The 22,564-nt window shown below is 31.6% G+C and overlaps 1 protein-coding gene across 2 annotated transcripts; it reads left to right on the top strand.

Annotated features, from left to right (window-relative positions):
• The first annotated feature begins 1,608 nt into the window (after nt 1-1,608).
• LOC128181212 (VWFA and cache domain-containing protein 1-like) lies at nt 1,609-21,064 on the top strand. Of its 2 annotated transcripts, none has more exons than XM_052849525.1 (24): nt 1,609-1,708; nt 2,342-2,510; nt 2,702-2,764; nt 4,346-4,501; nt 5,871-6,079; nt 8,606-8,750; nt 8,983-9,190; nt 10,218-10,340; nt 11,087-11,166; nt 11,415-11,547; nt 11,695-11,971; nt 12,191-12,302; nt 12,922-13,096; nt 14,247-14,383; nt 14,718-14,893; nt 15,252-15,359; nt 15,468-15,584; nt 15,773-15,866; nt 17,543-17,638; nt 18,291-18,431; nt 18,917-19,020; nt 19,175-19,300; nt 19,514-19,629; nt 20,125-21,064. In XM_052849525.1, the coding sequence occupies exons 2-24, from the start codon at nt 2,373-2,375 to the stop codon at nt 20,415-20,417; spliced, it is 3,327 nt and encodes a 1,108-aa protein (XP_052705485.1). In that variant the 5' UTR covers nt 1,609-1,708; nt 2,342-2,372; the 3' UTR covers nt 20,418-21,064. The 2 variants fall into 2 exon arrangements, with proteins under 2 accessions (XP_052705485.1, XP_052705492.1); XM_052849532.1 differs by having other exon boundaries at nt 1,616-1,708; nt 2,365-2,510.
• The last annotated feature ends 1,500 nt before the right edge of the window (nt 21,065-22,564 follow it).

The following is a 22,564-nucleotide window of genomic DNA, read 5'->3' on the forward strand; positions in this document are numbered from 1 at the left end:
CTAGGAAATAATATTTCACATATTTTATTTGCGTCATTAATCAACAACTTGGCTATAAAAATCAAATCATTTAGCAAGGGTATCCGAATACAACATGGTAGTGGTAGTAATAGAGATTGTAGACACATAATGGATATTGCGCTCATCGCGGAAACAGAATCTGTTATGCAAACAGTTTCAGATTTGGTGACAGATAGGTGCAACAACTGGAAAAACCAAATAAACATCAACAAATCAAAAGGCATGCTCTTCAGAAAGCGTAAAATAAAACAAAGCATGGTTATCTTTCGATTAGAAAATGATGCTCTCGATTATGTACCCTCTTACAAATACTGTAAATGTATAACATTTGGCTGTGAATTTTTTCAAAGAGTTTTTCGCGGAAAGCCGCTTACACAAAATCGAGTACATTGCTAAATGCCATCCCTGTATGTATAAGAAGAGGAACATCGAGAAATATGCTTATTTAAATCCATGCTAACTTGTTGAAATTTTTTTTCCCTGCAAACCAACACAGAAAATCTGGCTAAATCTGGAGGACGAGCTTTGGGATCCATTATATAAAAAAAATCGTCATTTAAAGGATATCGGTTTTAGCACATTCGAAATGTTATTTCACATTTGTTTCACTCCAATAATCGTCAATTGTAGCGGGGTATGGGGACACCAAATATCGCATAAGATCAATATGGTACAGGACTGCGCAATTCAAAACATCTTAGGAGTTCATCGAGTGACCCCCATACTGGCCATACTGACATCTGAGGCGAATGTGGATGAACAATTTCAAGAGAAAAACACAAAAACATGGTTTGACTTTAGAACCGTCTAATGGAAAATAATTAAAAAAATGAAAATTCTTCGTTCCTTATCATTTAAAACATTTTCCAAGGAAATATTTTGTTTTATGATTTTAATGGTATCACAGTGCGTAATGTTTTTTTAAATTTAGATGACGGCCGTTGGGTAGCTCCGATAACCATAACTAGTTTATGCTTTTATCGTGTATCACAAAGTAACTCCTTTCTCCGCGTGTTTCATTATAACGGGATCGTTTACCACATTACGTTATTTCGTTATTTACTCAAAAAAAATTCTTTTTACTTGACAAAACAAATAAAAAAAATTAAAAATCAGATTTACTTCATATTATTATTTGTTTGCTGTATTGTTTAATGAAGAAAGAAATCATTAATAATAACTTTAAAATTTCAATGTTGTCTTTTATAAATATACATAGCTCTCTTTTTGAGAAGATTTATGTAGTTTTAAAATGACGACCTAAATACAGGGCTTTAACTGGTTTGCATTGTATTTAAAGACGCTGTTTTATATTATTTAATTCAATTTTAAAATGAAACAATCATATTTACAGGCTTAATGTGATGATTTTTTAAAATATGAAACCGTTTTATGATTTAATATTGAATTTAACTGTTTGAATAACGTAGAAAAGTAAATAAACTGTATTGGCGGTTTAAAACCGAAAATTCAGTCATACATGTAAAAAAAAACCATGTGTTCATATTGAAGAAAGTCCTTTAGGTCTTTTGCTATAGGGCATTTTTTATGGCACGGTTGACAAGTTACGAGGGATTTAAACACCGAATTTGTAAGGTAAAGTATACACTCACGAAACATCAATTGACGGAATCGTTACCCTAGATAGAAGAAGGAAAAATATAATGTAGATCGCCGAGCTCTTGAGGTAAACATTTTTTTTTATGTTAGGTTTATTTAGATCATGACCAAGTCGTTTAATAAAACTTCTTTGGATTTTAATGTATCGTATGCAAAGTCATTGATATTTTTCGCTCTTTTTACACATTAGGAATAAAATCATGTATTTTTGAAAATGTGCGATCATTCTCATAACTTTTTATATAAAGAAAAGCTTCCATACAAACTGTATGTAAGCTAACTAGGTAAGCAGGTTAGTTGTAAGAAATTTCTCGATCATGTATTTACGAAACTAAAATACACGATTTCTTAACTTTCATTAGCCTCAATTATACTATGCTGTTTGATATTGTTTGACACAACCATTTTATTCATTTTAAATCTTATTATGCATTACATTTTACAAATGACAAACTGCATTTTTTTTTGACATTCCTTACTCAGCATTTTCATCAGCTTTGAGTTTTTTAACCTGTGTCCTTAATTTTTAACTTCCGGGTTCACTTAGTAATGTGTCTTGATACTGCACCAATAAAACAAGCTATTTTGATAAAACACAGTTCAAATAATCATACAATTATAAAACAAGTCTATAAATTCAAAGATATAAATGAATTTAAAAATCCGAGAGTTGATTACGTCTTTCTTTACATATTTGCAGTATAGAGATAGTTTATGTATCAGGCTTTACGATGAGAGGTCGATTCGTGTTGCTGTATTTGTTTGCGCTAAATCTAGCGGTTCTACAGAATGCCCAGGAATTCAACGGTGACACTCTTTCCAGTGAGTTGAATAAACTGGCAGACTCCATCGGTTGGTCATTCCTTCAGGTAAAGCAATTAAAGAGAACTTGAGACTTTACCTAAATCATGAAAATACGTAAACTCGTTTTAGCTTATATACAGAAGATATTTGAAGATAAACAGAAAGATCACCAAAAAATAAAGATTATTTATGCTTTAATAACTATGCTTAATTGTTTAAAAGAAGTATTTCTTCATGGAAATTCATCTGTTATAAGGGCGAGTACAACAAGCTTGGGTACAAAGAAACAAAGATTGATGGAGAAAAGCAAGTTGATGAAGTTAGTATCTACACAAAGTATTCATTTCTTTATCATCAATTAAAAAGCATTTATTGAGAGAAAATATTATCAGTTGAGATTTCGTCAAAAAAGTTCGTTCAATATTGATTAGAAAATATTATTTCGTTTAATGAGGTTCTCTCCTTTACTTTTGGGTAAATATTTTACGTCACCACTTATCTAAAATTTGGAATCATTTACATATTCTATTTGTATATTTATATTTTACAATGCCAAAAACCATATTTTATAAAATTGATTACAGAAAATTATATATTTACAGTTTTATTAAGGGACTATATTGTGTGGCGGCAGGTTTTCATGAAAAATATTTTATAACTCAAAAGTTTTAGAGTGCTGTTACTTTAGTCTCCTAACTTCCAGGTAGTTTGTGTATAACGATATATTCATGTTGTTCTGAAAAATGTTTGGACAATATTTTGCTTTTTCTATCGATATAATCAAGCATATTTAGCTTATGTTTCATAGAAGCCAAGAAAAAAATAACTAAAATTTTGCCTAAAATTAGCTTATTTCATGTCATATCTCTATTTTTTGTGAAATGTCACCCCATTTTGTTTTACCTTGATATGAGACATTAAATGCATGTCTATTTGTATGCAACGTTTTGGAAAGTGGGCAATGCTATTATTTTAAAGGGGCATGGTCACGATTTAGGTCAAATTTTATTTTTCTGCTTTATTATTTAAAATGCTTCAGGAATGCATTTCTAATGATCAAATGAAATATGAGAGTCAGTCATTGAGATATAAGCAAGATACAGGGCTCAAAGTTCTTTATCATGTAAACAAGGCTCGTGCCCTGTTTTTGTTTACATAGGTTCAATTTACCATTAAAAATCTTTTTCAAGCTGATTTGTCTATCTTTTTATTCATTTTAAGCATAAATAAACAGTTCCTAACGGTTAACACATTTAATTTAGGTCTAAAACGGGAAATTTCACTTCAACATTCAAAATGTAAACAAAAGCATTGTTTACATAGCAAAGAATTGTAAGCTCTGTAACTTACTTATAACTCAACAAATGACACTCAAGTTGCCTATTTAAAATGTCTTACTGCAACATTGTGAATATTAAAATTGAAAAAGTATTTTTTGATTAAAATCGTGACGTGACCATGCCCCTTTAATTACTTGCGTTAAAATTTGATTTCTCAAAAATTGTGTAACAATCTTTACATTTGCTGTTGTATTCATTATGTACTGACATTTGAAGACATCAGTAAAGTAAAGGTTTTGAAACTTTGACTTACATACAACTTTGAAAGTCACTGCATGTGTTCAATTTCATACTGTATTACAATTATGACTGAATATTAGTTCAGACAATTAATATTTGTTTGATTTCTTCAAATAATCAATTTCTCTGCCAGATTGAAGCAAGAATTTCAGGAAAAATATCATTACTGTTGGGGACCCCATCTTTTCAAAATATGGCACGTGACAAAGGTCACAAATAAAATAAATAAACGTTTTAGGTCCTCATTTTAATATCCAAGATGTTTTTGATGATTGACATTTCTGGTATTTTAGGTGCCAACCTCCTTAATTATTTTAAAGATTGCAGGTAAAATAGGCAGGCGAATGATTGAAGTAGACAATGCCTTAAAGAAGCTAAAGGAAGCTGTAGAGGAGGACCAGCTGTCGTCTGCTGATGTCCCCCAGGACTGTTGTGTGGACGGAGATTACCAGGAAAGCATCCGCTTCAGAACTCAAGTAAAACTAGTAGACTAATTGTTCTTGAACAATTAGAGGTCTTTCCACCTCATAATTTTTTATGTTTTGTTTCAATATAATTAACAAATTATTTTCTCTGCGTTGATTTACCAAAAAAATATATGCAATGTCATATTGACTTGTAAAAGTCAACATTTCAATTTGAGGTGGTCTGATGGCCCTACGATGTAAGGTTCAAAAGTTGTAGGTGTTTTAACAAAATTAAGAAACATTAAGGGGCGATAACTACTAGAAGGGGCCTCAGATCCCTTCGGTATGAATAGATGAAAGAACCCTTTAAGTGTACCAAAACATTGGTAAACGTTCCAGGTCTCTTTCTCTTATGGTTTCAAAGGAGTAGCGATAACATGCTTTTCCTACACAAGGGCAATAACTTTGTAAGTTTTGGGAGTTATCGATGGTAATTTGGTACCATAACTTTTAAGGGTCAATAACTTAAAGAAAAAAATGTTTCCATATCTCTAAAAATAAAAAAGCTGTCCCTGTAAAAAGAAGAGACCCAACAACCTTTCAAATGCATTACTGACAAATTACTTGTTTATTGTAACACAGATAGGGTAGATAGTGTATATACATGTAACACACACACATATATATATATATATATATATATATATATATATATATATATATATATATATATATATATATCTATATATATCATTTGATAAATTAGTTGTTCTTTCAATAAATTCTTTATTGTGCAGAATGTGTTAACAACACCCAATACGCAGGACAAACTTTTCTTGGCTGTGTCCCAATAGACCAATAGAATTATAAAGGGCAGACATGTAACTGTGAAAGCAAAAATGATTGCACTGTCTAATCTTATTTCTCAAAGTTTTAAATCCCTTCTAATATTACAAAACATTTGAAAATAATATCTCTCTCTCTCTCTCTCTCTCTCTCTCTCTCTCTCTTGTATATTAAAGACATTATGGACTGGTACAGAATACAAGATTAATCATGTATTTTTATCTGTTTTGCCTGATATATCCTAAGATAAAGATATGAACACAGTAACAGTGTTAAATTCCACTGCTTCTGTATCAGGTTTATTTAATATTGCTAAGCATATTTAAAAGTCATTTAATTTGTCCCGATAGGGAACATGAATATGTAGATATGTTATAGTGTGTTTTATATATGAAACATTTGTAAAATTCCGTTGCGGGTCTCTGTTACTTATCTTGTTATTTAGCTGTGCTTCTCTAAAACTTTTTAATTGACTTTTCACTTCAAGTAATGGCAATCAACATTTTCATTTATCCATTTTGTATCAGTCAGATGCAGACTTTTTTAAATAGTAAACTATTGGCATTCACAACGATTTACTTTCTTATTTAAGGTATCCGAACATCATTTCTGCTACAGCAAGCCGGACTACGCAGAGCAAAAATATCCCCGATTTCCATCTAATAATGTTCTATCGGCCATGAAATTAAATCTCGATGTAAAGCATCTACAATTTCAGTACATTGCAAATGGTTCTGGTCTTTTTATCAATTACCCAGCAACAAAGCTGACGGATTGTGACACGTATGATCCTAGATTCAGGTATGAATGGAAAGGCTAATCATAACAAGTTTAATGAATATAAAAGTACAATTTAAAAAAATATGAATGCTGATATTCCATCATCAACAAAAAGTAAACTAAACAATGTTTGAAGAAGTTGATAATTTTTTGAATTTTTATTATGCTTATTTAGAGTTTCAGTTTGTGAGTTTATATTAAATGCAATCTTACTGATAATTCATACCATTTTCAGCTTGGGACAACACTTTTTAAAATTACAAATAAAACGTTTTAGGCAAATTTGCAAAAATCTAGTTTAAAAATTGCAAAATTGTCGTTAGAAACTATTTATGGGACCTCTCTTTGTACTCAGAGCAACAAGAAGGCCTTTGTTTGTCGTGCTCTCCTATTTATTGTGCATTATTAATCGTACCAAATGTCAGGTCGAATAAAATAGGAAATACCATGTTAATCATTAACATGTTTTAATTATGGGGATGTCCGGCTGTCCTGCACATGTGCACAGATGGAACAATTAAAAATAAATCTTGAGCTGACTCATTTATACCAATATCTGACCAAAATAACTGTTGTCAAGATTTAAAGAAATCAATAGATATAAGGTTCTACATGCGTTTTGCAAGCATATTGTGCACACAAATGCAGAATTATGCTTTTTTAATCCAGTGCACAGAAGCAAGCCAATAAATGTACAAGAAATGTTTACGTTTTGGTCATCAATTCACAAGATTACTTGACATCCCCCTTTACGTTCAAAATTTATTTACTAAAATGATTGTTTAAAAGAGGTACACGAAATCCAGAAAAAGGCGAACAAAATTGAATTGCTTAGATGAACAAGATTTTCGCTACGTCAAAATCAGGTAATTTAGGGTTACCTAAATTCTCTGTTGTGTTCGACGATTAAGGTAATATTGTGCAAGTCTGAGAATGCTTTGTACACGAGGATTGAAAAAACAACCGAAGAAAGCTTTAGAAATTTCAACACCGGTTTATTCAACAATTATTTGCACTATTACATACGTACAGATATCTCAATTTCAAAAGAACGCGTTTAAATTAGTCGATATTTTTTTATGTATGCATTTTGTCATTTCGTATGCTAAAGAAAATTGATGGTCTTTAAACCAGGTAGTTCAAATTTGGAGAGAGTAATTTAGTTAATTGCAGCATAAGTCCTGTTTTTTAAAAATGTATTGAAGCCAATTTGATTTAAAAAAGGATCCTATGTCAATAAACAGACCAATAAAACAATAAACTGGGAATCCTCTCATCAGACTGAATATATTAAATAATAAAAAATGTTTACTTTTTCGATCAATTTAAAAAGTATAAACTTTTTATACACCAGGCACAACAGTAAATATACTGGCGGTGTACCAGTTATCGGCTATAATTTTACGTTTTCTTTTCGTGTTTCCTTATTTCTTGATATATTTGAATAAGACTTGACATACTTTAAATGGTGAACTTCTTATTTATCAATCTGTTATATATTCGTTTTGTTTGGAAATTTTATATGCATTGATATTATATGTCAAATCAAAGAAGGGATATAATAACGTAACACAAAAAGGTCATATTCTGTTTTTAACTTATTACGTCACTTTCCCCACAGCTGAAAGTGCAAAGATGTAAATCAGCGGTAAACAGTGATCGTTAAAGCTCATGTTTAAAACATATTCAAGAAAGTTTTCAAGCAAACTTACTTTACTTTATTCGAATTAGACGACCGAATTAAAAAATCTCGGATAGGTGCATGCTATAAACCCGAACCCTCAGTTTAGCCGATAACTGATCTTAGCCGATAACTGGTACAGTCCAGTACACACAGGCAAAACAAAATTACAATCTATGATAAGCCAAAACACAAACATCAATTCTCATTTTAACTACTGATATGCTCGGGTAATATTAGGTAAATGTGTATCTTATGGCAAAACGTTGAGAATTATAAGATGTTTCAGCGAGAAATAAATGGCTACATGGCTACGTCCAAAATTTTAGTCATGTAAAATTTCTGTATTTATCATGTAGAATGTACATGTGTGGAAAGGAATATGTCTCTCTGTATCCATAAAAATTAGGAATGAAAATAAATCCGGTGGAAGAATGTTGTCTTTTCTTCTAAATCTGACAAAAGAACATAATGTTTACGCTTAAATCCACAAAAAAAAAGAAAACCCATTTTGTATTTTTTTCGAAAAACAACAACAAATGATTTTATGTATTAAATTCATTGATATTAAATTTTTTTTCACAGACCCCTGATATAAACTTTATTTTTTAGTTACTATTTATTTTCATTTAACATTTTTTTTCTTAACGGATTAATTCAACCTTGATGCTTTTAAATTTCTTAACATTAAGATAGAGTAATAAAAAGGTGAATGCAAAGAGAAAGTAAGAAAATAAAAGGCGGGAAACAAAGAATATAGACTTCTGACTATCTTAGGGGTCAGATTAATTATTTAAATAATTTTAATTAATTAATTAATACAGAATACCTTCAAGGTTTTTACTGGTAACTACTGTATTTTATAGACCCTTCTATGTGTCCACCACAACTGCCGTTCCTCGGGACGTCGTTGTAGCTTTAGACATCTCTAATTCCATGAGAGGAGAAAAACTCAATGAAGCTAGACGGGCCGTTCTAACAGTTATGGAAACACTGAGCGTCAAGGATAATGTGGGTTTTAACTATTGATAAAGAAGTCTTATTTTTATTATCAATATAAAATTTATAAAAGACAGGAGAATGTTTGATTTGATGATAACATCACAAGTTCAATAAACAAATATAAAATGGAATCTTTAAATTTATAATTAAATGCTGCTTCTCTAATGAATATAGTTTTGTGAAGCATCTTACTAATGTTTTAACTGACTAAGTGCTAGTGTTTATGTTTATCTCTGAACAGTTTGGAGTGGTTGTTTTCAATGACGAAGCTAAAACCTTGGACGGATGCTATGAAAATCAACTTGTTCCTGCTACCAGCACCACTAAAAAGAAATTCAAAGATTTTCTGTCATCACAAAGTGGAGACGGTGGTGCAGACTTTGACGCTGCACTGCGTAAAGCGTTTATGTATTTCAAAGCAAACTCAAGTGTGGAGAGAAACAGTCGAGGTTAGTGCATGCTTGAAACTGAGCATCTACTTTGATCTTTATGTAGCAGGGTCAATCAAAAATACGAAGACAAAGTGGTTCTATACCATAAAATTTTTATAAGTAAAAACTTACAGATTGATCTGGGCACCAACATTTATTATTCTAATGCCGTGTTGTCAACTTTATAGTCAACTTTAAAAAGTACTATCTGTCTTTAGTTACTAATTTCTATTCAACAAACAATCTATTTTGTCATTATTTGTGTGTCATGACAATATGTAATTTTGAGTTTCAGTTATATTAAGTTTAAAATCTAATTTATAAAAGGATATATTACTATCGACAACATATTGTTTATTGTTGACATGAATTTTTGCTGGATTAGATTCCATATAGAATCTTAAAAATAAAGAAATATATGAATTTTTGTGGTTTCAAAATGGTTGAAACTATTGCTGAATAATATCTACCAGATTTAGTTATAGTATGACGGTGAGTAAAATAGCTATTGCAAACGTATTCGTATTTATTTTATTGACCCTCGTAGCAGATAAAATCAGATAAAATCGGAGAGTTCCCTTGTTAGTAAAAACGTTAAGTTCATTAAAAAAATAACAGAATATCACTTATTTATTTTGATGCAAATCTTTCTTTTCGAAAATGGTTTTAAAACAATTTTGGAGATATATCAAAAACACGATATGATTATAGTGGTTGTTTGTGAAAGGGTTTAGCGGTTGCCTGCTTAAGCAAGTGTATTATTTTGGAACACTCCGGCTTCCCCCTACATTAATGACCACCAACTTTAGCATACATGCCAACAAACGAAATCAATATAAGTTGAACAACTTGTTTATCAGTCGTTTAGTAAAGTTCAGTAAAACTCGATAAATTGTCATGCAAAGTTTAATGTTAATAAACTTTATTAAACCTTATTAATAAGTTTTAAATATCTCTTAAAATAATAGGAAAATGTATCTATTTCATATTGATGCAGGAATGCAGGGGAAGAAAAAGATAGTTTACATGTATGACATTTTTACAGATCAGATTCTATTGTTTTTGACTGGCGGGGAAAATATAAAAGGAAGCCCCCTGGAAACTATACGAGATGAAAACGAGGCGCTACAAAACCGGGTCGTTATCCACACGTTTGGCATTGGTACAGGTAAATCTTACATGCAGACTTTACACATGTCCGCTGGTAATGGTAGGAGAGTAAATGCAAAAAAAACCCCAACAAAACAAATCGTTAAAACTATCCTAAGTAAAGAAGGACACAGGTTAATGATATTTTAGTGGCAAATGGTTAGACATATTGTGGTAAAACACTTCATGTGAGTGTATTGTAATTGTTTTGATAATGATTACATTCTATGATTATAGCCATATGTATAAAGTTGTCTGGATACACCTTCCTTGAAAATTTTTTCGGTAATGAATCTCAATACCTTGTTTAAATTTTTTTTTTAAACTAAGGTAATCATTCAATACAGTAGATCTTTACACTGATTCTTAGCTCATTTTAATAAGGAATAAGGAATCATTCTTTGAGTATTATGGGGTGATCATTTTGGTCGGGGCGTGATCAAATCCAATAAAGCCCGAAGGGCTTTATGATAGATTTGATCACGCCCCGGCCGAAAATATCACCTCATAATATTCAAAGAATGATTCCTTATTTCTTATATTTATATAATTTTAAATCGTACAATTAAATCTTTAACTATAAATAAGCAAACCCCGCCGGCGCCTCAATTTGGCGTCATTTGTATTATGGGTTATATAGTGCAAAATCGATACGTAGTGTTACATGTATCACAGACAAAGACACTGGGTGATGTAAATATAAACAGATAAGCATCTAACGCTCTAATTTTTTAATTTGTTTTTGTCAATTTATGTTGTTTGTAGAAATGGGTATTGCTGAAAGGGAACTGTTAAAAAATATGGCTGAACAGAAAATGAACAATAACTCTTATGGATATGTGAAGGTAAAATGTGATTGAGTAAAACACAAGCACTATTTCTTCAAGTTAAACTGTTAAGACGACTTTCAGTTAGGCAGGGGTTAAGCAGACAGTCTTCAATCACTTGTGTATGGATGTTTATGCAGTATTCTAGTATTGATATTGGCAACAAATACAAAAGGGGAAAACTTTATTACATTTAACGAACTCTGAATAACCTTTGACGTTTGTACCGTCAATTACTAGTTTTAAACGCCTGGATTCATTCTTAGATCGGGAAACCAGTTTTTCCTGAGAACCTGAAATCTCTCCGTGAGGCAATGGGAACCTACTATGATTATTTCAGCGTACCCATTTCAACGCATCCCACCTATACACAGCCTTACAAAGATTTTTTCACCAACGGTAATATTTGCCATACTTAAGCTTGCATCTTTTTTTCAAACCGAAAATTCCATGACTAACTACATCGATGAAAAATGCAAAGCAATTAAAATTAAAAAGTGAGGTCTTGAGGTTTAAATAAAGCTGTACTTTTTATTAATTGCACAGAAAAAATCATCACGGGTTGTCTGCCTTTTGCAATTAACAATGCTTTTTCTGGAGTTGTGTGCGCGGATATCTTACTAAGCGAACTGGTTGCAGAGATTTTATATATCAAACAAGAGGAGTTGTCTTATGCATTTATCATTGATGGCGATGAACGAACAATAGTTCACCCCCTTCTCCCTGACCCTCGTGACGTCAAAGCAACGGACCAGGACATCAACAACATCTACAATTTTGAAACTTCTGGTGATGTGTTCCAAATCATCGACTCCATGAAAAAGAAAGTATTATTATGAAAGAGTCTTCAGAATTGTTAGAGAACTTAAATATATGCAACTTGCCTTTTCTTTATCAACAAAAAGGAAAAAGGAGAATTTTGATATTTTTTAATTTAATTAATGACCAATTTTCAAAATTTATACAACAAAAAAATTGACCTCTCTTCAATCTTTAACCAGAAATAATTGGTAAATTACATAAGTATGTTATGATTTCACAGAAGTTCAAAAGGTCAGAAAAACTTAGTAACATCAATCATAGAAGGCAGAGGTGAAAAATACTTGGACGGCAGCACCAAAATAACTCTTAAAGCTGTTTACTATTGGACCCCGGTAAGAAAAAACACTCTTATAAACAAACAAACAAACACCCCCCCCCCCCCCCACATACACGTTTTAATTTTGGTCCACTTGATTCTACTGTCAAAGAGCTTTGGTCAATACATTACCGGTCAGACCCAACCAAATACCAGAGTAAACCCCAACTTAACCCAGGTTTTATTTTCTGGGTTACTTTGGGTTTATGGGTTTACTCTGGACCAATTTTGGAAAATTTGGGTCCACTTGGGGTTTACTTTCGGTTTACAATGGGTTTACTTAAGAATTGCATTTGGGGTCAACTGTACGCACTGAAGAATGAAGCAGACATGTATTTTATCTTACCATCTTACTGCTTGTAATTCTTGCCCCTTGTATATAACGAATATATATGTTGCGTTTGCTTTCAATGGTTATACTTCTGATTGGGGTTTACTTTCTGTGTTCACTTTCGTTTAACTTTGGTTTTCCTCTTGGTTTACTTTGGGTCCACTCTAGTAAATCCGGAGTAAACCCAGAGTAAATCAGAAGGTAAAACCAGGGTTCACTTGGGGTTTCCTTTGTGTTATTTTGGGTCTGATCGGTAATGTATCTTAATAAGTACAACATATACATGTACATATTTTTTTTGCAGATTGTTGCTCCAGGAAGCAATCTTTCTCTGTGCATTGTGGTGGAACAAAACAACACCGTGGCGGATATAGATTTTACACCTCAGCCCTCGTCTGGAGACTTCCTCTATCATCGATGGGATTTGAACCAGTGGCCGGCTCCATTCTGCAGACACTTTAATAGATATGCAACTCAAGGTGTGTTAAAAATCACAAAGAATATAGTAAAACTCAGTTAAAGCGAAGTCCTAAGGACTTATGGGATTACTTCGATATATCCGTAATTCGTTATATCCGTATAACGAATCCATTAAAATATCTATAATGAATTCAATATATACAAATTTTCTTTCACCAGACTATATTTTTTGCTAATTGAGGCTTAAAATAAAAATACATTACTTAGATACATTTAAAAACTGGATTGTGAATTGATAAAAATATATGAAAATATGTTCATTCAAACTATTTTGTGAAATGGTAGTGCTCACTTTTTTTATCTGTAAAGAAATTCGTTATAAAGGTATTAATATAGCATTAATTGATTTATTTTTGACGTCGTCGTGTCAATAACTGCCGTCAGGTGAGCAGACAAATTGAATAACGCGCGTTATCGCGTTATGATAATTGTGTCTGCTCACCTGACGGCAGTTATTGACACGACGACGTCAAAAATAAATCATTTAATGCTTATATTTACATTCCCTTACTGAAGAAATCAATTGTTTATTTAAATAAATGGATATAAAGTGCAGATCACGGAGAGAGTGAATAAGTAACAGCAAGAACAGCTGTTTTGTAAAACCGGTTTAAACTGGTTTTCACATAGACTGTTGAGATAAGATCGACGAGCATGAAAATATAATCCATGATAAATAACTCTTGAAATGTTGCTTTTAACAATAAAGTCCACTTTTTTGTTGAATAATTAAAAAACATGGTGTTTTGACAACATTCATGAAATACATTTTTTAACTGATAACATATAAATCACTGTTTGAGAAGTACTTATGTAAATTACTCGTAAATTCATACGCAGTGAATAGGTGTTGCATTTAGAGGCATTTAAACATCACGGAATTTAATGGAAAAACACAGTAGAATGTAAATATATTTCGTTATTATTCGCCTATAGGGACTCGAAATCAGTTGGCTATGTCCATAAATTCGCTAATCCTAATTGGTTATAACCGTAAAAATTAGCAAAGATTTGTTGAGAATTTTACCGGGGACTTAAAATAACTTCGCTATATCCGAGAATTCGCTATAACCGTGTTCGTATTAAACGAGTTTGTATTTTGTTGATCTTATACTTTTAACCCTATTATATGTACAATGCATCCAACAGCAAAATGTACGGTAAAGCTAACACCAGACGCTTTCACTGAGGCGTATTCATACACTGGAGTCAAGGAAACAGAAGTCAGAGTAAAACAGTATAAGGACTACTTGTCTGGAGATATTTTCACGAACCCAGGACTAAAAGTAAAACACCATATATATATATATATATATATATATATATATATATATATATATATATATATATATATATATATATATATATATAATTGATCTATGTGAGAACACTTATGATTAGTGTTGAAGATAGTAAATGTTAGCAATCATTTAGCATACCTTTTTGTTGAAATAAAATGAATATAGATGCGTTGGGTTGATATCATATTTCGGGATTACATGTAATACCTTTAAAAAGCCAGTTATTAGTACTCACGTATAAATAAAAACATTAACTTTATAAGACGTCATTATTATTTAGATACACTTTCTTATATTAAACGTTTAAGTAATTTCACAGGCATCAGCAGTGAAATCCATACGGTTAACTTACCCAATAGAAAAATTCTGGACGACGATTTCAAGGAAAGAGGCTCCGTATCTTGTGTGGCGTTACGTTGCGACTCAAAACGGCGTGATGAGAAATTACCCAGGGATACGACTAACGGATGACTACGATTACAAGCTTAGACCGTGGTAGGTGTCTTCTAAGTTCAGGTTAAAGAGAGATTTATTTATAATCTCTAAATATGAAATTAAAAGTCAGGTACGGAGTGTAATTGTAAGTGGAAACAACTGTCCATCGACTGATGTTAGAATGGAATTCATTTTGAGGTTATATGTATGCAATATTTTCCTCTTAATGGGTTACTAGATTGGTGTGGAATTTTATTTTCAAGAATGTTTTTATATTGTTGGATTTGCTTTATTTATGCAAAGGCATTATCAAGAGTATAAAGGTGTTTCTTACATATATTTTTACGTAAATAATATAAAACAATTAAAATCCTCTTACAGGGACAATTGTTATAAAGTTAATAATTTTGTTAACAAGGTATCATCGAACAGTTGCACAGAAGTTACTTAATGTTGTGTCGGCCCCGTATGAAGACGCTTGGGGTGCGGGGAAGGTTATTTCTCTAACAAAGACAGTATTTACAAGGTGAAGAAGTGATAAATCAAGAATGCTTATAGAATCACGATATCAACTTAAAAATAATCCAACAGTTCTATTTAAGGATTACCATGTTTCTGTCATGTATTGTTACAGAGGTGCAACACATGAAAGGAAGATTGAAGCAATTTTAGGTACCGACCTTTCAATATATTATTTCAATCAACTGCTTGAAGATAAATATCCCATTTGTGCAAACAAGACTAGCTACAAGTAAGAATTTTATGTTCCTCTGAAATATTGTCAGTTTTTTTTTGCTATGTAAAAGAATAATATGGATTATACCTAAGATTCTATGTATCTATAACAAAGCAAAGTTTGTATTGTTTTTAATTGAAAGATTGACATTTTCTTTCTTTGTGTTATATTAATATCCGTCTCTTTCTTTCTCTCACCTTTAGTTGTATTGTGATAGACAACAGTGGGTTCCTTGTTATGCACCCACATTTTATAGAAACAAAATCCTTAAAGGGGCAGGTTCACATAGCCTATCTGGTAAGGACATACACAATTACCATACGTCAACGAGGGATTTTACCAACTTACTTGTCTCAATATCTGAAAATATTATATTATCCTAAGCGATTTCAATTTCAATCAATGTTTAAAAAAAAGTCTTTTATTCAATTTGAGCCTTGTTATAGAGAGTTTTCCTTAATCTTTTTATCTACAAATATTTTTCTTCTATCCTTTCTCATCTCGTAATAGAAATTCTACAAATTAACAAGCAGAAAATTATTCTTAATCAAATATGTAAAAAAAGATCAAGCTTTTGTAAATTTCACAGAATAACATTTAAAATCGAGCAATGTTGTTTTTAAAGATAGAAAGTGGATGAGGCGAAAGCTAAATAATTGGTATGCACAAGAAACAAGTAAACAAAGAGCGAAGAGGTTATGAGAATATAATAAAATGCATTTTAATGAATCTTTCAAAGAATATGTTATACGATAGCATTTTGAATACATTTAAGTTTTTTTCTTCCTGACAAACTAATATTTCATTTAAATTTATTGACGTTTATATCTGCAAAGCAAAATGTCAGAATTAAAATTGTGTAGCTTAAAGGTGAACTATTATACATTAGGTTGATAAAATAAAACGCTGACAGCTTTCGTTTACGTGAATGAGCTTTTGTATTGTTAAAGCTATCGCCAAGTGAAGTTAAATATAATACGTTCTACCGACATAGATATTTTCTACAGTTCCCCCTTATTCATAATACTTTAACTTGACGAAAATATTTTGAATTATTTGAAACAAATGCTGCTCTTTTAAAAAGCTTTTTGACTAAAAAAAGGAGATGTACATGAAAAGCAAAGACATTGATAAGAAAAACAAGCATTCTGAGAGTATTGCATAAGCAATACACGTCCCCTACCGGTTTGTAGAAATTTGTGAAAACAATGCACTGTTATGCAGAATATCATTCTTACCATCTTCTGTACCCCGGATCAACAGACCAACCCGATAACGAACCCGATTGTAATTATACAGAAAATCCTTTTTATTTAATTATTCCCCGGTTGGGGACTAAAAACTACACATCGACTACTATCTTGGCTTAAAGGAGCATGATCACGATTTTGGGCCAAACTTATTTTTCCAATCTTAATGTTTGTAAAGCTTCAGTAAAGCATATTCAATAGGCAACCAAAATTTGAGTGCCATTCGTTGAAATTTAAGCAAGTTTCGGAACTAATAATTCTTTGCTATGTAAACCTAGCATTTGTTTACATTTTGAATGTTGAAATAAAAATTCTAATTTTATACATAAAATGGATGTGTTAAATTGTGAGCTCTGTATCTTCTTTTTAACTTACCGACTGACTCTCAAATTTCATTTGATCATTAGAAATGCATTCCTAAAGCATTGTAAATATAAAAAAAACCCATAACAAATAGAACTTGACCCAAATTGTGACCATGCTCCTTTAATGCATTAATTATGAATAAATCAACCATCGTATGCATGCTGACCTTCTCTTGTTAACACACTTTAGAATGCTATTCTTGATTTAAAAATTTGCAAACGCGATACGTTTTGTAAAAACAAGCCAATGTGGCGTTTCGAGAAAATTATTATTTCAATAAGATGGAATCATCAGCAATTGCATTAAATGGTACAGTAGATGTAAGCAAAATATTGAAAATTGACCATTGTTCTACAGGAGGGAAGGATTTCTCGTTCTCTAATAAAGAAAGGAATAATGTACAGACAACCGTGTAGAGACACGGGAAACAAAAAGGACCAATTCACTTACAGGGTAAGAAAAACTTTTATATGACAAGCAGTACTACATTGTAAAAAGGTTGATAGTTTCATGACTAGTTTAAGTGCTGGTCAGCAATACCATATATATTGTTTCGTTTCCCCAAATTTATAATCTAGATTTGGCATTTAGTAAGTATATTTACATGTAAGAGCATAAGTAATTCATTGGGTTTTATCTTTAAAATATATATATATATATATATAAATAGTTTTTCAGTTAAGGGAATGGTGGTTTTTATATAAAACTAAAGGAGTAAGGGAAGATCACAATATTGAAAATTACAAAATCGGAATTCATTGCATCTCCGTTTAATCATTTTTTTAAATAATGATTTGGTCACCTATCTTTTCAATATCAATTCTCTTTGGAAGTTTTAGGATGAGATATGTTAGACTAGCGATTAGGTAATTATTTGCTTTTTGTTTGCTAGAGATGATTTTTGATAACTGCAGCGTTCCATGGCTAAGTAAAATCAAAAGTTTTATGCAGTGCAAAAGTTAAGATATTGAATTCAATGTTGCTAGAATAGACAAACCTGATAAAAGATCGATGTCGAATATCAAAAAGTTTAATTAGAATTAGTGTTCAAACAATATACATATGTGGGCTAATAAAGAATTATTTAGCATGTAATATGTAACAGGTAAAATTAGGAGGGACTGAGTTGAATGGGATAGTTGATTCAGAAGAAGGATACCAACTTCGTCCTGTGTCTGGCTCCAATGTGTTCCTAATACTAAAACAAAAACACAAAAACGATGAAGACAAATGCTGTCATGTAGAGGTACATATTCAGATCATGTTAACTTTGAGAAGACAGGTTAATGTTTGTGTAATCCTAAATAATCACGAGAAGTAAATATATGTATCTTTTTACGTGAGACCATCGATGAAGCTCGATTTTTAAAATGTAAATAAACTTGTACTTATATTAATGCTTAGCAAAGTGGGTAAAGCAACCTTTCTCTTTCTCTCTCTCTCTTTCTCTTTCTCTCTCTTTCTCTCTCTCTCTCTCTCTCTCTCTCTCTCTCTCTCTCTCTCTCTCTCTGATAAGTACTAAAACTTTACGCAATTAAAGAAGCAAGAAAACGCATATATGTTTTTAAGGTATTGAAATGAAAGTTCATATACCATAAGGAACCCACTGAAACATCATTGCTTAGTTTAATATATAGATAATTTAATTTTTATACCTTTGAGTTTGTCAGATCAGTTTAATTTGTACTCTCTTGTACTTTTAAAAGTAAATAAGGAATCTTTTTTCTACAGTATTTTAGAGATCCAAGCTCAGTACAGTGTGGCGCTGGACAATGTACCTGCCTCTGTTATACGGATCTATCGTTCAACGAATGTAAAAATCAATATGCAATAATGTAGGTATCGTCCTCAAGGATTTGTTATTGTGTGTTTTATGTGCAATTAGGAGTAGCAGAATGCAGACACAAATTTAGCATAAACAGATATGCAAACATATTTCCTGATGTTGACGCATTTTTTGGAGAATGATGTAGATTTTAATTATCACAGGGGTGGTTTTGTCCCCTGTAACTCCCAGTTACCAACTTTGAGGTCAGTTAGTACACCTGAGGAGGACTTGGTCTCAAATCTACCAACGTGCTTTCCTACCAACTGTGCATGTCGAAAAACGGAAAGGTTAGCATCCATAAGTGAAACATTAAATGTCATCGTACGGATAAGTTCTTATAAAATGTTTTAGTATTTGTAGTATTCTTTTTTCTTTTCCAAAATGTGTCGTATTTATTCTGTTGAATAATTTTTTTGGTTTCTCTGTGTTTTTTTATTGAAATTATTTGTTCGGTAGTAAATGCGCTATGATTGAAGATTACATGTCTTTATGTTTGCCAGAGAGTGTTTCCGTACATCAGGCTGCTCCTGGTGTACCAGTGATACACATGGGAACCTTGTCGACGGATTCTGTGACCTGAAGGAGTTATGTCCCTACCAACAGTGTCTAAAGGATGGTATAACCCTTTTCCTATTATGCATACAGATATAAAATTACATAAATGTTAATAAGGTAGTTAGTAGAATAAATAATTTTCAAAACAAAGAACCTGAATGTTATTTCAATTTGAAAAAAATAATAATTTGAAAAATCTTTAGACCTGGAAAATAAGGTGGTAAGAAATATCTGAGATTTGAGGACATTTTAAAAATACCCAACAGTTTAACACTAAAAAATTTTATTTTCCAAGAAAAAATATTTCTGCTACATTTAACCGTAAAATACTAAGATATTCAAAAGTAGGCTTTACGCGTTTAAAATACTTTTTGGACTTAATTCATATATTTACAAAATTGACAGTACATGTAACCGTGTATTTGAAGTTATATGAATTAAATGCTAAAAATAATAAGTAAAGTTCTAGATTGTTGTTGTATTTCTAGATCAAACATGTGACAAATGGTCATCTCCTTCGTACTATTTCAGTAGTCTTGTGATATAATATTTGCAGAGTGCAGTGGAAAATGTTGTGGATCTGAGTGCAATAGCCCTTCACCCCCACCCGAACCAGGGTTTTATATTGGGGTATCTGTAGGTGCAGGGCTTTTTGTCATAGTTCTGATCATCGTCGTAGTTCTCATCATACGAAAACAACGAAATAGAGGAACAGATGACACATACCTTGACCCAACTTTCGACAACCAAATATGTAAAGACAAGGAGGACTACAACACCATGCCAAATTACTATGTTGCAGATTTGAGTGCTCATTCAGAAGAGAGTATTAACACTAACACAAGCTAGTATTTAGAAAAGACTTGGGTTTTAAATTCTTTAAAATATTCAGTTTGCTTTCAATGCCACAAATCAAAGGAATCCGTTGTGCAATAGCATTATATTTCAATTATGTTTGGCTTCAACTTCATAAGAATGTCTTAGTTACTGGACTTTTTGGGGTGATCTTCAAATAAGGGGCAACCCCACCCCCATCCAAGTTGATATTACGTATTGAAAATTGATAAAACGTGATTAAGATGGTCGTACATGCAGACGAGAACTTCAGGAAACCAATTACAGAAAATTTTTTCACCATGCTACAAAAGTATGTTATACGCTTTTGGATGGAAAAATAATACTCAGGTCCCTTAATGTTTATCGTTTAAAATGATTTAAAATAAAAATATAGCCTCTGTGTATTGAAGACAACATACTGCGATATTTCTTCGGAAATGTGGATTTTTAATTAAATGACAAGCATGTGTCTTGATTTTTTGTGTTTTTCCTACCTTTTACACAGGTATATGCAAACATCAACATTGCATGCTCTACTTTTATAACAGTTTCCTGTAATGATAGATATATTTATGTAGAAATCTATATTTAACTTCCATTAATGTGTTTTTGTTTACATTCCCTTGTTTATAGTTAATTTTGCAATATAAAAGTACATAATTGCATGACAGTTTTCATTAATTTTACAGAATGAAGCTGTACCATTCAGGGTACTAAAATCTGACTGAATTTCATAGCTCTGCCATTCAGTCACCTTTCCAGACCATTCAGTTACCATTCAGTTGACTATATGGCAGATATTAATCCTGTGTTTTCTGTTTGATAAATACTGGTTTATATAGTAGAAAAGAGGAACAAAGGATACAATTGAAATGCGATTTCTTTCTACACGATGAAAATAAGAAGTGGATTTCTGCTTATAACACACGCTATAAAAATCAATATATATTATCATGATAATTTCTAAACTGGCAACAAGCTAAATTTTGGATAACTATTCTAAATATGTCTTTTTTCAACATTGTTTACAATGCATTCCGATGATTCCCCACTACCTTATTACATTTTCTGACAATGTATGTAACATTTTAAATATTTTACCTGTAGCTGATTGAAGAACTCAACATTTAAACATACTTTTTACCGGTATACGACAAATGTCGAAAGTGTTTGACTCTTGAAAACATCTAGTTTTTCATTAGCTAACACATTTAGTTAAGCCAGACTTACTTATGATATGGTATCATCGAAAGGTTATATGCAAGAGTAGGATACCATTAATTTCCGGCTGCTTCTTGAATTCGGAGAAATATTTTAACATGTAACCATTGTGTTAAAAAAACAGGCGGGGAGTACCAGTCCGGTATAAGATTTTGGTGGAGAAGGGTGCATGCAGATATATTCATGTGACCCTACTGTCAAATCTTGTCATTGTCCACGTTATATATTTTAAACTCTCGTACATAATCACTCACTCTAAAAACGTATACCAATCAAACACGCTAGCGTTGTAATATAATATACAAATTATATAATTGGTTAAATTAAGTTTAGACCTTGGTTAAAATATCCTTTTGAATTTGTATTTGCTATCCATGCCACAAATGAAGAAAATCAGGTGTGATGAAACATTTGTTTTTTTTGTGTTTGGCTTTAACCTCCCCGGAGTTTCTTGGACCTTTTGAGATTTCCTGCTAAAATTACAGTCAAAACCCCTTCTTACCTAATATTACGTATTGAAACTTTATGAAACATGATAAAAATAGTTTTATAAGTAAACAAGATCTTTATGAAACCACACAGAAATTTTCCTTCCTGCTAGAAACGTTTGTTTTATAAGCTTTTGAAGCAAAAAAAAAAAAAAATAATAATAAGTCTACGCAAGCATTTACCTTTTAAATTACATGTCAAATTAGCCTCAGGGTTTATTGACCACTTACTACGGTACATGTATTTCTTCAGAAAAGTGCTTTAATTATCTGCTTTGATTAACTATCTATTAACATTCCGTAAATCTTGAACATTTACGTCGATTATATTTTGCGAACCCGAGAACCCGAGTCATAAAGCTATAGATTAATTTTTAGGTTTTATATATGTGCGAATTGTCATCTGCGCTAAAAGTGCACTCAAATATTAAATGTCACACTTATTTACCT

The sequence above is a fragment of the Crassostrea angulata genome, chromosome 1, assembly GCF_025612915.1.
Source record: "Crassostrea angulata isolate pt1a10 chromosome 1, ASM2561291v2, whole genome shotgun sequence".
Classification (NCBI taxonomy): Eukaryota; Metazoa; Mollusca; class Bivalvia; order Ostreida; family Ostreidae; genus Magallana; species Magallana angulata.

Bases quoted from the DNA above. Each gene is read 5' to 3' on its own strand.
- LOC128181212 (XM_052849525.1), top strand. From the start codon at position 2,373: ATGAGAGGTCGATTCGTGTTGCTGTATTTGTTTGCGCTAAATCTAGCG. The intron at 15,585-15,772 runs GTAAGAATTTTA...TCTCACCTTTAG, and splicing joins GCAAACAAGACTAGCTACAA to TTGTATTGTGATAGACAACA. The intron at 19,301-19,513 runs GTTAGCATCCAT...TATGTTTGCCAG, and splicing joins GCATGTCGAAAAACGGAAAG to AGAGTGTTTCCGTACATCAG.